Source organism: Corythoichthys intestinalis, chromosome 12 (genome assembly GCF_030265065.1).
Source record: "Corythoichthys intestinalis isolate RoL2023-P3 chromosome 12, ASM3026506v1, whole genome shotgun sequence".
NCBI classification, from domain to species: Eukaryota; Metazoa; Chordata; class Actinopteri; order Syngnathiformes; family Syngnathidae; genus Corythoichthys; species Corythoichthys intestinalis.
The window spans coordinates 40,412,567-40,425,261 of record NC_080406.1 but is presented as its reverse complement, the minus strand read 5'-3'; the positions used below and the strand labels follow the sequence as shown (position 1 = coordinate 40,425,261).

The window sequence follows — 12,695 nt, the reverse complement described above, 5'->3', positions numbered from 1 at the left end:
CCCCCCCCCCCCCCCCGAAGCCCCTGAGGGAGGAGGGGTTAAGGAGTAAAGGAGGGGTTAGGGAGGCGGAGTTACACAATAGAGGCAGTTGGAGCGACTCTGTCACCAGCATAGCTGGATTTATCCGTGTGTGGAAAAAAAAAAAAACGCTCCCGCCATCTGCAAAACATGCACTGCAGAAGTTCCACGAGGCGGAAAAAAGCATCCTCATTCAACACAACTAACCCGATCAGCCGTTTAAAGTTACATCACAAAGATTTTTGGAACGAATACGAGGCTGCTGCTAGTGCAAATGCTAATGTAAACACACATAAACGAAGCTAAGCTACGGAGCTTGTGAAGATGGAGAGACGCTTTGGCCTTCCAGGAGTCAGGTTGTTTGGGAATGCAGCCTAAAGCGGGTAGTAAACTCCATCTAAGGCTAAACACCGGCATGAGACAGATAGTCGACAAGTAGCCGTCGTAGCCCTCCGCTCTGGCTGGTTCGGCAGGCGAGCTGAGCCCCTCCAGCGAACACCCCGGTTTTGCGAGCGTGCGGGATGCGAGGCGTGCGCCTCCGTCCGGAGCAGAGCCAGGCCCTGAATGCAATGCGTCGAGTCGGCCGGGGCGGTTGGATATCTGGTACGAACGTAGCTGCCGAGCCACTCATATCCAGCTCAACTCATCGAGCACCACGGCCAGACAGAGGCCTGGCGCGGGGGCTAATTTGGCGGCCGGACGGACTGAAGGGCACAGTCGGGAGTAGATGCCGGATGAGAGACGTTTTTTTTTTTTTTACCGAAATGACACGAGAGCCAAAGCCCCGGGAAAAAAAAAAAGTTTATACGACCACCTTTCTTCATGACATGCCGATCACATCAGTTTCACCACTGACATTTGGACAAGTGATGTCAAATAAGCTTGCTATGTCATGACGGCACAGAGGTTAGATGATAATTTCAACATGCACCAAACCACAGAAGAAATCAGCCAGTCAGTAGTGCGTTCAGTACGCTGTAAATTTATAAAGTCTTAGTCAGATCATTCTTCTTAAATCTAGTCAAATCATTTACCCGCTTGTTTTGAGTGTTAAAGACTAGTTAACAGATGAATGTGTCAGATTATTCCATTTACTTTAAGTACGTAAATATTGCAATTTGTTCTTAAGCCCATACAGCTTTAAAAAAAAAAAAAAAAAAAAATCATTTTTCACCCTAAATCGAGAAAAAAATGCTTTTAGATAATGTTGAACCATACCTATTCTTGAATAAAGAAATCTCTGACAAGTTTTTTAGGATTAAGTATAATTTATTGCTTAAATAAGGCTGTTAAGCTTATTTTCAGCTGGCTATTTTTCTTCAAGAAATTTGAGTGAAATGCACTTGGAAGCGCTGGCAGATAATTTCACTTATTTCCAATAGATTTACACTGAAAACAAGGGAATTTAACTAGTTTTAAGGAGGTGTGTTTTTGCAGTGTAGTAATGTTATATGTTAGGAATGGTTTACTTTTAAAGGCATTTTTGTGCAACTTAGGTATTTAATTGTAAAAGTTTACCATGACACAATGTCAGACAATCTGTCATTATTTAGATGTTGGAATTTAATACTTGTTCACATTTTATGTTGAAAAAAAAAAGAGCAATAAATTATATTTTTGCTCAGTCATATTTTCTCTTGTGTGTCCTTTAAAATTTTACATGAATCTTTTAATAGAATTATCAGCTTGACATTATTGGTTTGGTACGAGGAGGAAATTATCGATATCGGTTAAAAAATGTATTATTGTGCATCACTAGTTAAAATAATTTTTAACAAAACCAAAATATTCTAAATATTAAAATAAATGCAGTCCTTTTGGTGAGCCTTAACCCACAGCTCAACATTATCACCATCAAAACAAAAATAATTGTTTTTTTTCCCCCCCTCCATAAAAAGCATGTGTGTATGACTCATATAATGTTTATATTATACACACTCTTTTTCTCAACACACAGTTGCAAGAGGAAAAAAAAAACACGTTTTATCACCGCTAGACACACTAAACACGCTGGCGTTAACTCTCGTAGCTGGTAGGAAATGCTCATGACAGTGTATACTAAGGGTGCAACGGTAGATGTATTTGTATTGAACCGTTTCGGTAAGTGGTGCTCGGTTCGGAACGGAGGCGTACCGAAGGAGTTTCTGACGTAATGTAACCCTTACTTTTCGAGGCTTCGAGTCGATCGGATTAGGTTTTTTTTGTAGATTATATTTACTCCGTCTTCTCTACTATAATGAGGACCAACACGGTACCACTATAACCCAGAAACGTCAACGGCGCGACAACGTGGCCACCGCGAGAACGCAGTGAAACGCGGGCCTTAAAGTCATTTAGCCAATGCACACACACCAGTTGCAGTGCGGCCGCATGTTAGACTCGTCCCAGAAGCGGCTCAACACGACGCACACATAAAGAACGCAGAGTTTTGACGCGAGACGCGGCCCTCCTGCGTCAATACTACTGCCGGTAGCTAGGATCGGGCAGACCGGAAGTCACTCGTGTAAAAGTTAGTTAAAAATTTATAAGTTAAATGTAAATATTGTTGTGGAAAGGTTTCATCTAAAACAAAAACATTAGGAGTGAGATCTCTCCTTGATCCAGTGAACGTGGATTTGTGCTTAGGGCAAGATCATCTTTCGCAATTAGCGATCTTTGATGCATCCCTTTTTTCCCTTCCTTCAAGGGAATCAAGCGTGTTTTCTCACGCTGCGGCTGTAACACTCGACGAAGTTGCTCTCCCAGCTAAGTCTAGGCTAACATTTGTCTGTGTAAGCTCTTAGTTAGTTTGTATATTGAATTTGAAAGGAAAATGTGTGTTTTGTTTTTGGTGAACTTTTTCATGGTGCTAATCTGTTGAAGCTACTCACACATGGAAAAATACAATTGTACAACGTTTTAAATGTATTCATTTCATATATTCCACTTACCACGATTTGAGAGCTCAATAAATTGAAGAAAAGTACGCCTTATGTTTGGAGTATTTGTTTTTGGGTTCGCTGGCTGTCTAGCCGATAGTGTCACTTTCACACAGCAGCAAACGGGAGGGGGTGAGTGTTGCCGCGCCAAGCCACTTCTGGCTGCAGTTTTGACACATAAAAAATGGCGAATACCGTACTACGGTCTGACGGAAAATTTTAGTGGTTTTGAAACCGCGACGTTTTCACACCATGGTAAACCATGAAACCGGTAACCAGCACATGCCTACAACTAGCACATTTATATTTTTCATTTTGTTTTCTTACTGTACCGAAAATGAACCGAACCATGACCTCAAAACCGAGGTACGTACTGAACCGAGATTTTTGTGTACCGTTACACCCCTATTGTTTACTAATTGTAATTTTGTATAAATGCGAAATCATATGTGAGGTATTGCCTCCTTGGCAGCCATCCGCAAACATGTTTTACATGTTGGTTGGCCCTCCTCAAAAGCCGCGGCAGTCTATAACTTGTAGCCGAAGTATTCCCATGCAGCGATTTCGTTTTCCTCGATGGGGCAAAAGTTTCACCTCCTCTAGCCATCGTGCAACACAGCTGACTCGTGACACAGATGGACTCGGACCACAAATAGGATATTTTGCTCATGTGGTAAACCTAGCTGTTAAGAGAGCTGTTGCAATCAACATTGTGCTCCGCCTGACTTTACAAACAGTAAAGATTGTTCTTAGCACTTTTATACAAAATTTGTTCAGATCAGTAAGAAGTAACCGCATAAATATTATGCACTGAAATGCGTGTTTATATGATGGCAATGTTATTTTTGCATGTTAGCAAAATAAAAAAAACATTTAAAAAATAATACTTGTATTTTTTTGTGTCAGAGCATTAAATGTATTGAGTCGAATCGAAAATCATACCGAACCGTGACTTAACTGTATCATTGCTTCCCTAATTCATAATAATAAACTCTGAATAAACTTTTTTAAACCTCTCAAAGGCCAAACAGTGCAACGTTCTTGAAATTATATAATAATAATTGACCACAGTATTGTGTCTATTAGAGGTTAGATCAGGCCTAAAAAATCCAGCTGACCTGGCCCGCGGGTATGTAAGCCCGACCTGTCCCGAGCCCGATCAATTAACTTGATTTGCAGGCCCGAGCCCGAAACCCCCCAAAATTTTATGTTTTATTTGTAGGCATGAGCCCGAAAAAAAACAACCAAATTTTATGTTTTATCTGTGAGGACTCAGGACAAGGAGGAAATGCGGGGATGCGATGCATGGTTGCGTTTTGTGTGATCATATTTGTGTCGATGCCTGTCCATAATGATAACAAATTAAAGCCTTTCTTTTGTAACGAATTCTCCCAGTTAAACAAGACTGTAAAATGGATATTCAATAAACATTTATATATTTTATATTTGTGTCTGTTCCATCAGGCGGATAGTGGATTAGACATTTATTTTAATCTCTTCGAGTTGAAAAAAAAAAAAAAAAACGAAAAAAAGTTCTCAATGTTTAAATAGTCTACATAGTTTTATGATCATTATAAATGCATTTACGCAACGAAATAACGCTGGAAAAGTTTGTTAAATATATTTCTCGTATGAGAGCAAAGCACTGCATTCGTTTTTCATTCAGCGAAGCTGACACAGGTTTCTGTATAGCATCTTCAACAATCAATTTGAAGTCTTTCCATATCCCACTCCGACCGGTGCCTTTTCAATTCTCCCGTCCTTAGGTTTTTCACTTCTTGCCGCGTCTAATCGAACGGAAATACCAGGATGCGGGCCATCGGAGGGCGCCAGCTCGGGAGGGGAAGATTAAAAAGAGGGCAGGGCCATGGTGTTCATGTGCGCAGGCATGCACAGCGCCTTCTCTGTTGTATCCAAATTATTTTATGACAAGTATTCCTTAGTTTAAAGTGCCTGTGACACGAAAAAGCATGTTTATTTCATAATACACGTGGTATTTTATGCTCCTGAATGATATGGACCGCTTGGATGTGTGTGGAAGCGATCGCTATATTTATTTAGTTTTTTGAATCCTGCGCCAGGAAAATGAGTGACTTCCGGCTTCGGTCTTGCATTGAGGAGGAGGGCGCTGTGACGTTTACTGTAGAAGACGTCCTCTTCACTATACAGCGTACTGTTGTGTATGGGGACAAATGATTCAGCTGATCTTGCTAGTTAATACGTTTATTTTTCGCATCACGCCAGCCAAACGGCTGCAGCAAAATCATTCTGTATGAGGGAGAGGCGTATGCGCCTTTTTGGAGTTTCAAAAGGTTCCTATTCACCGTGGATATTTACTGTGGGACCATTGGACTTACGAGGAAGTGAGTAAACATCTTGTTTTGTATTATGTCAAATACGAATACAGCGATTACAAAGTAAACACTACAAACTTCCTTTAAATGAAGGACTACTTACGTTTGATCATTGATAGGCATATAAAAAGCTGTCCTAATGGTCATTAGCAGCAGCCCGTTAGCTGCACAACAACTCCAGCCACCCTCCTCCGGGGAACGAACTGTAAATTGCTCTCCGCCGGCCGGTTTGCCGATCCGCGACGACAATAGACAACCGGGTCGTCATGTCAAATAATCTAGGATAGTTATGTGTGATTTTCCGCTTTGAAGACTTTGAAACATCATTCGGTTCGGGTTAGCATGTCGGCTAGCTGTCACGCCTTCTGGTTTGTTTACATTCTCCGAAGCCGGGGAAGGGAAATGACATATGTCCGATTTAGGTGTCATAAAATATAGTTCGGGAGGTGTGACAGTAAAGGTGAAGTCGACAGTTTTGACCATTATGGAGTAATTTTGCCATGTCGTCCTGAATAAATGCATTTTTATTATTTCATATTCCATTCAGCACAAGACTGTTATTTGTCATGACCATGCCATTTATTTAGCAATTGGGGAAAATACTTGGATAAAAAGAATATCCTGTAAAAATATTGAAGTAAAGAGACAGAAACAATGACATTTTGCCGCTCTCTTCGTCGCGTTTTCCTCATTGTGAATAGTTCCCCCTCGACGGGCTGACTGGTCCTTCTCAAGCCATTTATATAGCTATTGGGGAAAAATACTTGGATAAAAAGAATATCCTGTAAAAATATTGAAGTAAAGAGACAGAAACAATGACATTTTGCTGCTCTCTTCATCGCGTTTTCCTCGTTCTGAATAGTTCTCCCTCGACGGGCTGACTGGTCCTTCTCAAGCCATTTATATTGCTATTGGGGAAAAATACTTGGATAAAAAGAATATCCTGTAAAAATATTGGAGTAGAGAGACTGAAACAATGACATTTGGCGGCTTTCTTCGTCGCGTTTTCCTCGTTCTGAATAATTCCCCCTCAATGGGCTGAATAGTAAAATCGATGAGCCCAGTCTACCGCTGACGTCATCCACCTGTTGGGGACGCTAAAGCCCTATAATGGTAGGCGTGGCTAACTGGCAGATTAAAAGGCTAATTTCTCGTCATCTGTGCTTTGCTAAATTGTTGTATATAGTCGAATCGTCTCAAAATATGATTCTAATTCACATAATAATGCCATTTAAGACTTTTTTTTCTCGTGTCGTATGCTCTTTAACATCCATACATCGTTTAAGTGTAAATATATGAATATATTTTTAAAAAAAGTTAGCGGGAGAGAAGTCAGCCCGACCCGAATGTAATAATTTACATTGTGGGCCTGCCCCGACCCGAAACTGGGGTCTGGTTCGGGCTCAAGATCTGTGCTCTACTCTCTATTAGCCTCAGTCTTTGTGCACCAGCAGCAACATAACTCCATCCATTGCAACACACGAATGCGAACACTGCGCGCACACACACACAGCTTAGCCACTTAGCTTAGCTTACTTTGCTTGCTTCTACAGCACTTTTGAAATGGGTCTCAAATTACTGTGCCATTTCTTTCAGTAAAGGACAAGAAAAGTAAAGTACCTTTGACTTCGGGATGCTTCAGTTGAACAGCAGTTGCTTGGCCGGTGTGTGTGATCCCTTGAATTAATTCGCATGAAGTACTACGATTTCCAGCTGGCTGTTAAACTAAGCAGGGAAAGTTGGGGGACTTGGCTGCTCCAGACGTCGGTTGAAAAGCTTATGGCCCCTGCGTTCTCCAGCTTTTCTAAAACATGTTTCGTTACTTTATTTTTTTTAGTGAAGGATAGTCCTCTCCTGAATAAATTTGCGACTCGGGATGTTATACTTAGGTACTGCGTGAGCCATAAAAAGCAGGATTTTGCCGATTTAAACAAAGGCAAGGGGCATGTTACAGACAAGTCATTTCAGTGATTTTTTTCGAATATCTATCTTGCCTCTTCACTCTTCTCGTCCCACTGACCTGGGTACGTTGCTGCGGTCCATCCCCAGACATTGTACTCGGCGCTGATATATCCCGAAACCGCCGAGGTTTTCTTCTCCTACTCCTAGTTTTCCTCCATATGAAAAAGCTGCCCGGCATCAGTTAAGAGCAACTATTTGCCTGCTCTCTTTGGTCTGGAGCAGTTCAATAGCGATAGCTGCTTGGCATGGAAAGTAGTGGAGAAAAAGTGTCAGGAGAAAAAAGGCTGCGTTCAGTGTTACTGGACTGGTAAATGGTATCGGCGCCCTGTTTGTTGGTACTCGCCGATCCCGATACCACCATTTTGGGCTGGATCACACCCCCTGTGGTTAGTGGTATCGATATCTGTGCATCAGTAATTAAAATATTGTAGAATTGTGTAAGATCTGTTAACAAACTTTTAACAAAGAACATGTCTTTATCTCCTCCTGAAAACCCATAATAATTTATGACATTCGGCTTTGTCAAACTATTTGAAGTATTTGAAGCCGGTGGTCATGCATGAGGTTCTTAAGTTAGGTAACTGTCTGGCCTTCGCCGAAATCGTGTGATGCTGATTCATCCAGACAGATCGAGTTTGTTAGGACAAGTAAAATCCCAGCTTTGTCCTCTTCCCGTACCTGTTATTTCTTGGCAGGCGGTCTCTCTGCTGGTCAGTGGGTTTCTGAGAGTCTGTTATGGTTTCTCTCTGGCAAGGGTTTTGGCCATCGTAATGTTGACTTTCAATGAGACATGACAAGATAAGACCCTGAGGCACGCGCGCTTTTTCTCATCTGTCACATATAGGACTGAAATACACGCGCTAAGGTGGAAAAATGTTTCTTCTGTGATAAGAGTAATGCTACTATAAACTGCTTTTGCAGGCTTATTCAGTTCCCAGAGATCTAATAAGTAATTTGTGCCTAGGTGTAAGCATTTTGCACCATCTAGTTGAACCATTCAAAACTGTTTGCACCATCCAGTTTAACCATAGAAAACTGTTTAGTCATGTTTAGGGATGTCCCGATCCAGGTTTTTGCACTTCCGATCCGACACCGATATTGTTTTGCACTTCCGATCCGATACCGATACTGGCCGATACCGATACCGGCCTATCTGAGCATGTGTTAAAGTTTAAAGTTATTTAGCCTCCTTACTTAGTTGTCACTAATGTTGAAAAGTTTTAGTACTCTTGACAACAACTAGCCAGCTGAATTAGGTGAGTTTGAATAACACACAACGGTTGGTAACAAGAAACTGACCTGTTTATTCAATGACAAACACAATACATTATAAATAACAAACAGAAATGGCATAGTCAATCAGTAAAACGTGCAAATAATATTGTAAACTGTCTTAAAAAAGCAAAACACACAAAAAACCTCAGTGGAAAATCCCACAACCCCCCCCACCCCCAAAGCTATTAGATGCTTTTAATGTTTCGTGCATTAGTTACAATAATTGTATAAAAAGCCTCTCAGGTTTAAATAAGCGACTATTTCAGTATCAAGTTAACATTTTACAACAGTAAATAAAATACTCAAGTCCCAGTTCTGTATCAGCAGCTTTAAACTACATTTAATTCATTTAATTTTGCGAATCAACTGTTAAAGTTGTTAAAATTGCTCCCCTTATTCCATAATTTCCCTTCTGTCGACTTTCGACATGTGAAAGTTTTAAAACTGTTTTGAAGATAGATTCAAGTCAAGATTTTGCCGATTTAGGAGTATTTTAGATAAAGTTAATTAGGTTTGCTTGGAAGGTTCACAACAGCCTACTAGGGAAGTGTCCTGCTTTAAGATGGTGGCCGTTTAGTTTTCCATACTTCAATGTTGCTAACGCCGTCGAGTCTGTCATTTTGCATCTAGTTCTATATACAGTGATACCTCAGCTCACGAACATAATTGGTTCCCAGAAAGTGTGTGTAAGGCGAAAAGTTCGTCTTCCGAACATTTATTTCCCATAAGAAACCATTAAAATGAGAATAATCCGTTCCCAGGTCCCCATAAAACATAATTTTCTACTAAATAAGCCTTAAAACTACACAAAAATATACCTTATTTTATGTATAATAAATGTGCTATTGTATTATAATTAAAGAAATAAACTGTACTGTATAATAAAGTCGTTTTATTTACCTTTGTGATGGTAGTTGATGGCTTGATGGAATGGAGTGGGAGGAGGAAGGAGGGAGGGAGTTACTGTTTGGAAGGAGAGTGTTACCGGCAAAGTGCGCAGTTAGCGTAGACTCCACTGCTGTGCCCCCACATGCTTTTGGTTGTTAATAAAAGTGCCCACAAAAAGCCATCCGACGCCTCTGGGTGTTTGTATGCACGCCGCCTCCTTTCTGGAGAGGAAATCGGGCGAACCGAAGACAACCGACGACAACGAGCCAACGTGACTCGCCGGTCCACTTCTCACTACGGTGGGAAACTGAAAGCACCGCCAATTACCAGTCGAGGGCGAATTGGTAACACGAGTCACCTTCCATAAGGACTGTAGGTAACTCTTTTTCGGTCCCATAATAGCAAAAGTACACTCAATATGGTCCAAAATGTCTATCAAACACAAACCACGTCCGCACTCAACGAAAGTGAGGGGACGAACTGGGACGCCGTGAGCGTGCGTCAGCTTCTCGTGGCGCTTTTCGACCGCGTGAATTGGTTCGTCCGCCGAAAACTAGTTCGTCAGCAGAGACTATATGCTCGCGAATTTAATGTTCTTCAGGCGAAAAGTTCGTGAGCTTAAGCGTTCGTGAGCTGAGGTATCACTGTACATATGATATCTATTATCTACAGTAAAACGATGTTGACGTAGTTTGTAGCGGCTGTCAGCAGCAGTCAGGTATTCTTGTGTTTTTTATCCAGCGGCATGAGTGGAGCTAAAGTCGTGAGTTGAGCATTGGCATTACCTGCGTGTATGACAAGAATGATGTTTACTCTCGGGACGCAATGCGGTCAGTTTCTCATTGCGTCCCGAAGACCGCGCTGTGTATTAGTTCCGCTATACTTGACATATTTCAATAATCGGAATTTGGATGTTTGTGAATTGTTCTCGAATCTTCCACGGCCGAATCGCTCAAGGACGTAATGACGGCTGGGCATGTTGTACCGTGGTTCTAAGTGTTGGATGGTGCGTCTTTACTCACGAGAGATAATGGCTCGTCATCCAGGAGGAATTCTTGGGCAATGACTCTTGTTATTCCCTGGGCTTTGGGACTGTCGGGTGCCAGTTTGTCACACACAGCAAAAGTTTCTGCCAGTGTTAGTTGCGTAGGACCTTTGTTTTTGTCTTCGGTTTTCTCAACATACGCCTAATATTGTTTGTGGTGGTATTTCGCTAAATGCTTGATTAGGTTGGTTGTATTATAACTTCTTACAGCTTTACCACCACGCTTGACTTTATTGTGGCATATGTTGCACTCTGCCTCTTTGTCTTTGTCGTCCTTTAAGGTGAAATGATCCCACACAGCTGACATTTTTACCGTTAAAGTCTCTCGGTAAATTGGGAGACGGTAATGTAGTGTGTTGAAGGTGTGCCGTAAAATACGGACCGGATTTTAGGGAAACCGAAGCAAAAACCGGAATGGATTATGTAAGTCGGTGCGCTGTAAAAGCCGGACCGGATTTAAAAAAAAAAACTGGATCGGAAGTCTGGATCGGAATTTTTCCGTGTCGGACGATCCGATACCGATGCACATTTTTTTGCCCATATCGGCGTCCGATCCGATTCAAATATCGGATTGGGACATCTGTAGTCATGTTTTGGGAACACAGTCTGGAAAGGATTTACAGTGGTTCACTTTTTTCCCCACATTTTTTTTATATCCTCTTACCTTGAAATTGTATTCTACTCATAAAGTTCCATAATGACCTAAAGTTCATGCAGCCTTGGCAGTAATTTCAGCCTCAAGTCTTTTTTATCGTATTTTATTATTTTTTTTTTTTATATACCATAAATTTGGCACATCTATCTTTGGGACAATGGATCTATCCTTCTTTGCAGCGCTACTCAAGTTTGCACCATCAGTTTTGATGGGGAGCATCAGTACACAGCCGCTGGGCTCTGGCTGTCAGGTTGGAAGAAAAACCGAGGAAAATAAAAAGATAATTTAGTCAATTCTGGCCAGATTTCAAATAACTTAATTTTTTGAAAACTCAAAAGCATAATTACAGCTGAAAATCTACCTAAGTGTACAGTTTCGATCAAATTGCCTCACATATAAGCAGAGTGCACTAAAAATGAATCGGGTTGTGGTTAGTTCAAAGCAGGGCTGTGGCTTTCCTCTGTGGAATTTGCATGTACTCCATGTGCCGGGATAGGCATTTGTCCAGGTATGCTTGCTTTCTCCAAAGTCTAAAAACTGTTCCTTTGGTTTTTGAAGTATTGCAGATAATTGTAGAGAAAGTGGAAGAAAAAGAAAAACTATTTTGTAGAGATTGAGGGTGTTCCAATGTGATGGTGTTGTAGGCTTAACTGTACAGTTTCTGGAAGAAGGTTTGTGGTGGAGGAGCAGGGAAATCATTGGGCCACATGCTAATCTCTGTTGATAGTTTATGTAACTCGCTGTGTCACATGATCACGCGTCACTACTCACCCAGCTTCTGTCTGGTAATTCACCCACAGTCATTCAAACACAAATAGATGACGGAGGGAAATGGGGAGAACACACATAGGAACTCGTGTCAACCTGGTTTTTAATTTTATAATGCCTGTGCAGTTGTTACTGCTATGAACGCATCTTTAGGGAGCTTGTTCAGATCCAATCTTTGATAAGAAACAAGGATTTTTAGGCAACCTTAAACAAAGCTGGCCAAGACACACTTTTCTTCTTTGGATTTTAAATGTTCCTTCAGTCCGAAGACCCCATGAGAGTGCGCAGTGTCCGTGTTCAGGGCCATGACGAGATGGCAATGAAGCTTTTGTTCTGGGAGCTGGAGCAGCATCTCAAAAGGTAAACTAAAGACTGTCTACTGTAGCGTTGCCCGGCCAATCAACACAAGATCTGCACACAAAAGGCTCCAAAGGCCGTATTGTGTGTGGCTCTCTGTGAACTTTCTATTCATTCCTGCTTTAAGCGCTTGTATGAACGTTAAAGGACTTTATCACAAATGCACAAATGAAGCACTGGAAATTTGTGTCCATCGATACACTGTTTAATATATCTGAAGTGAATAAAATAAAATCTTAAAAAAAAAAAAAAAAAAAACACATTAATACTATAATGATTCTACTAAATTGTGAATAAATTCATTTGTGTCATGGCCATGCTTTCCATACTTGGCTTTTTTTGTTTGTGCAACCACTGTGCTACCCTCATGTTACTCCATCTGTTCTCACATGAAGTCACCTACTTGTCACAATACAGCAAGACATGAAGCATTCAATTAGTCCATTTGCCTCTTC

The 12,695-nt window shown here is 41.2% G+C and overlaps 1 protein-coding gene across 2 annotated transcripts in view; it reads left to right on the top strand.

The window, feature by feature from the left end:
- Positions 1-12,695, top strand: part of LOC130926958 (TSC22 domain family protein 1-like) — a 39,192-nt gene that overhangs the window by 19,506 nt on the left and 6,991 nt on the right. The window contains exon 1 of one of the 2 annotated variants that reach the window (XM_057852324.1): positions 10,725-12,243. The exons of the other annotated variant lie outside the window; for it this stretch is intronic. Within the exon in view, the coding sequence (XP_057708307.1) occupies positions 12,134-12,243 (110 nt within the window). The 5' untranslated portion in view covers positions 10,725-12,133. Of the gene's footprint in view, positions 1-10,724; positions 12,244-12,695 lie in introns of those variants that run through there. 2 annotated transcript variants of the gene reach the window in all.